At 39.1% G+C, this 2,114-nt stretch overlaps 1 protein-coding gene across 1 annotated transcript; it reads right to left on the reverse strand.

Annotated features, from left to right (window-relative positions):
* Positions 1–286: 286 nt before the first annotated feature.
* On the reverse strand, positions 287–676 carry LOC18430918 (uncharacterized). Its single transcript, XM_006841058.1, has one exon. The coding sequence runs from the start codon at positions 674–676 to the stop codon at positions 287–289; it is 390 nt and encodes a 129-aa protein (XP_006841121.1).
* Between the last annotated feature and the right edge of the window lie 1,438 nt (positions 677–2,114).

Below are 2,114 nucleotides of genomic sequence, written 5' to 3' on the forward strand. Positions count from 1 at the left end.
AAACTGGCCCCACTTTTTTTTTTTTTATTTTACTACTTTTTCTACTGTAAAATTAAACAGCATAAAAATGGCAACGGCCTTCCCTTCGCGCCTTCCATTGTTAAAGATGGTGCAATAAAATTATCACTCTTTCTAAAACTAACTCTTGCGCGTGGATTTCTAATATTCCGAAGAAAAATGGAACATACTTTATATTTGGTAGCTTTATATTGGTAGCTTTATATTTGCCTTAACATGATCCTCTGCTTTATTAGCATATCGTGAGAGGGAGAGAGAGTTTTCCAAATCAAGAGATGAGTTTGGTGATGTCCAAGGTAACGGTGCAGAGCTGATTGAGGTAGTCGTTCCTGTTACCCAACGAATTCGAAGCCTTCCCCTCGAAGCTCTGCTTGCATTTATCGGCATAAGTTATGGCAGCAGAAACCAAAGTGTTGGCGTCACTGAGAGCTCTGGAAGAGAGGGCGGGAACCGCATCAACTAATTTGAAGAGAGCATCCGAATAACTCTCAGCACAGACATCGCTGGAGGGCTCAATGGAAGGGTCAGGGCCCGCTTTGCTTAGACTCATCACGAAGTTGTAGGTGTCACTGGCATTGTCCAGGCTCTTCTTAAGAGCTATGGCTGCCAACCCAACTACAGCGTTTGCATTTGTCGGGTTGGATTTCAAAGCCGCCATACAGACATGGTAGAACGATGTGGCCTTGCATGTTTTTTTGACCAAACAGCCGCATTGCCATGAACGCCAACAAAGAATTGTGGGATACACATCACTGAGAGAATCAACAAAACCTTCGATAACTCCATTGTTGCTCTATCAGATTAATTAATGCAACGCATTCACAAGATTCAAAGGGGATGAAGCCAAAGAGCGGAGCGGTATGGGCATATATGGACATGACCTGTGGCCTACTCAAGGGCATCTATTTAGAAAGAGAATGGTATAGAAAATTGGTTAAGATATCAGAGATCGACGGTAATGCCAAGCCAAAGCACGCTCTGTGATCTTGTTAGAGATAACAATCCTCTCTGATTTATAGTCAAATCTTTTGGACATAGTCTTTCCTTTTCGGGCATATACTAACGAGGGAATCCCTAGAGTTTTGCTGAGATCAATTCTATTTTGTTTTTACTTTTTGGTGAAATAGCTTAAGATCGAGACTATCCAATTTTTCAAGGATGATACTAAGTGTTTGAAAACTTAAAATTCAAACTATTTATTATTTTATTTTTTTTGTAATATAATAACTTAGTGATTTTTAAGTGGTTCACAAAATTTTAGACTATATATATATATATATATATATATTCTCGAGTTAGTCATGTACCTAAGAGAGAAAAGTGAGTAGCATGCTCCCGGGGGAGCATAGTATACGCAATCTTTTTTATTTTTACACTTGTTTACTCTGTTTCTTTTCTTCTTCAGCTTTGCTTTTCTGTTATGATATTACTATTATGTTCAATACATAAATTGCTGACTATTTAGGGAAAATGGCAATTTCATATGTGTTCATATAAGTGAGATAGATTTAGTTACTACATCTCATGTTTGTTTGATTCTTGAAGCTGAACTACTAAAAAAAGATTCACATGTACTCTCAATAAAATTGAAGCCTCTGCTGAGTTGGGTACGAAAAGAATAAGCGGGGTTGGAAATTGGGCTGGTGGCCAAGCCCAGCCCAGCCTAAAAAATTGGGCCTAGGCTACAAAATGTAACCGAGGGCTGGGTCAGAGTCCAACCAGGCCCTGCCCTCTTCTTTTTACTTTTTCGTTGATTTATTTTTCATATTTATCTTACCTGGCTCTTATGGGCTAAGGCCAGGCTTGGACCATAGCCTCTTTGGCCTAATCAGGGCCAGGGCTATCCTTATGGGGTACCAGGGCCAAGGTCGGCCGGCCCATTACAACCCCATGAATAAGGTTACTTGCTATTATAAAAGAATAAATAGAAAAGGAAATTCAAAATATACCATTCTCCCCCAACCCAAGGTGTCAAAAAGCACTTGCATTCTTTCTAAACTTATATCAAGCTCCTTCATACGTTTTTTTTAATCCGAAGTCAATGAATTTCTCTCATAAAATCAGTATTTGATAAATCGGCTGAGTAAGCTGAGTTA

Source organism: Amborella trichopoda, chromosome 12 (genome assembly GCF_054954075.1).
Source record: "Amborella trichopoda isolate Santa Cruz 75 chromosome 12, AtrichopodaSantaCruz75HAP2 v2.0, whole genome shotgun sequence".
NCBI lineage: Eukaryota > Viridiplantae > Streptophyta > Magnoliopsida > Amborellales > Amborellaceae > Amborella > Amborella trichopoda.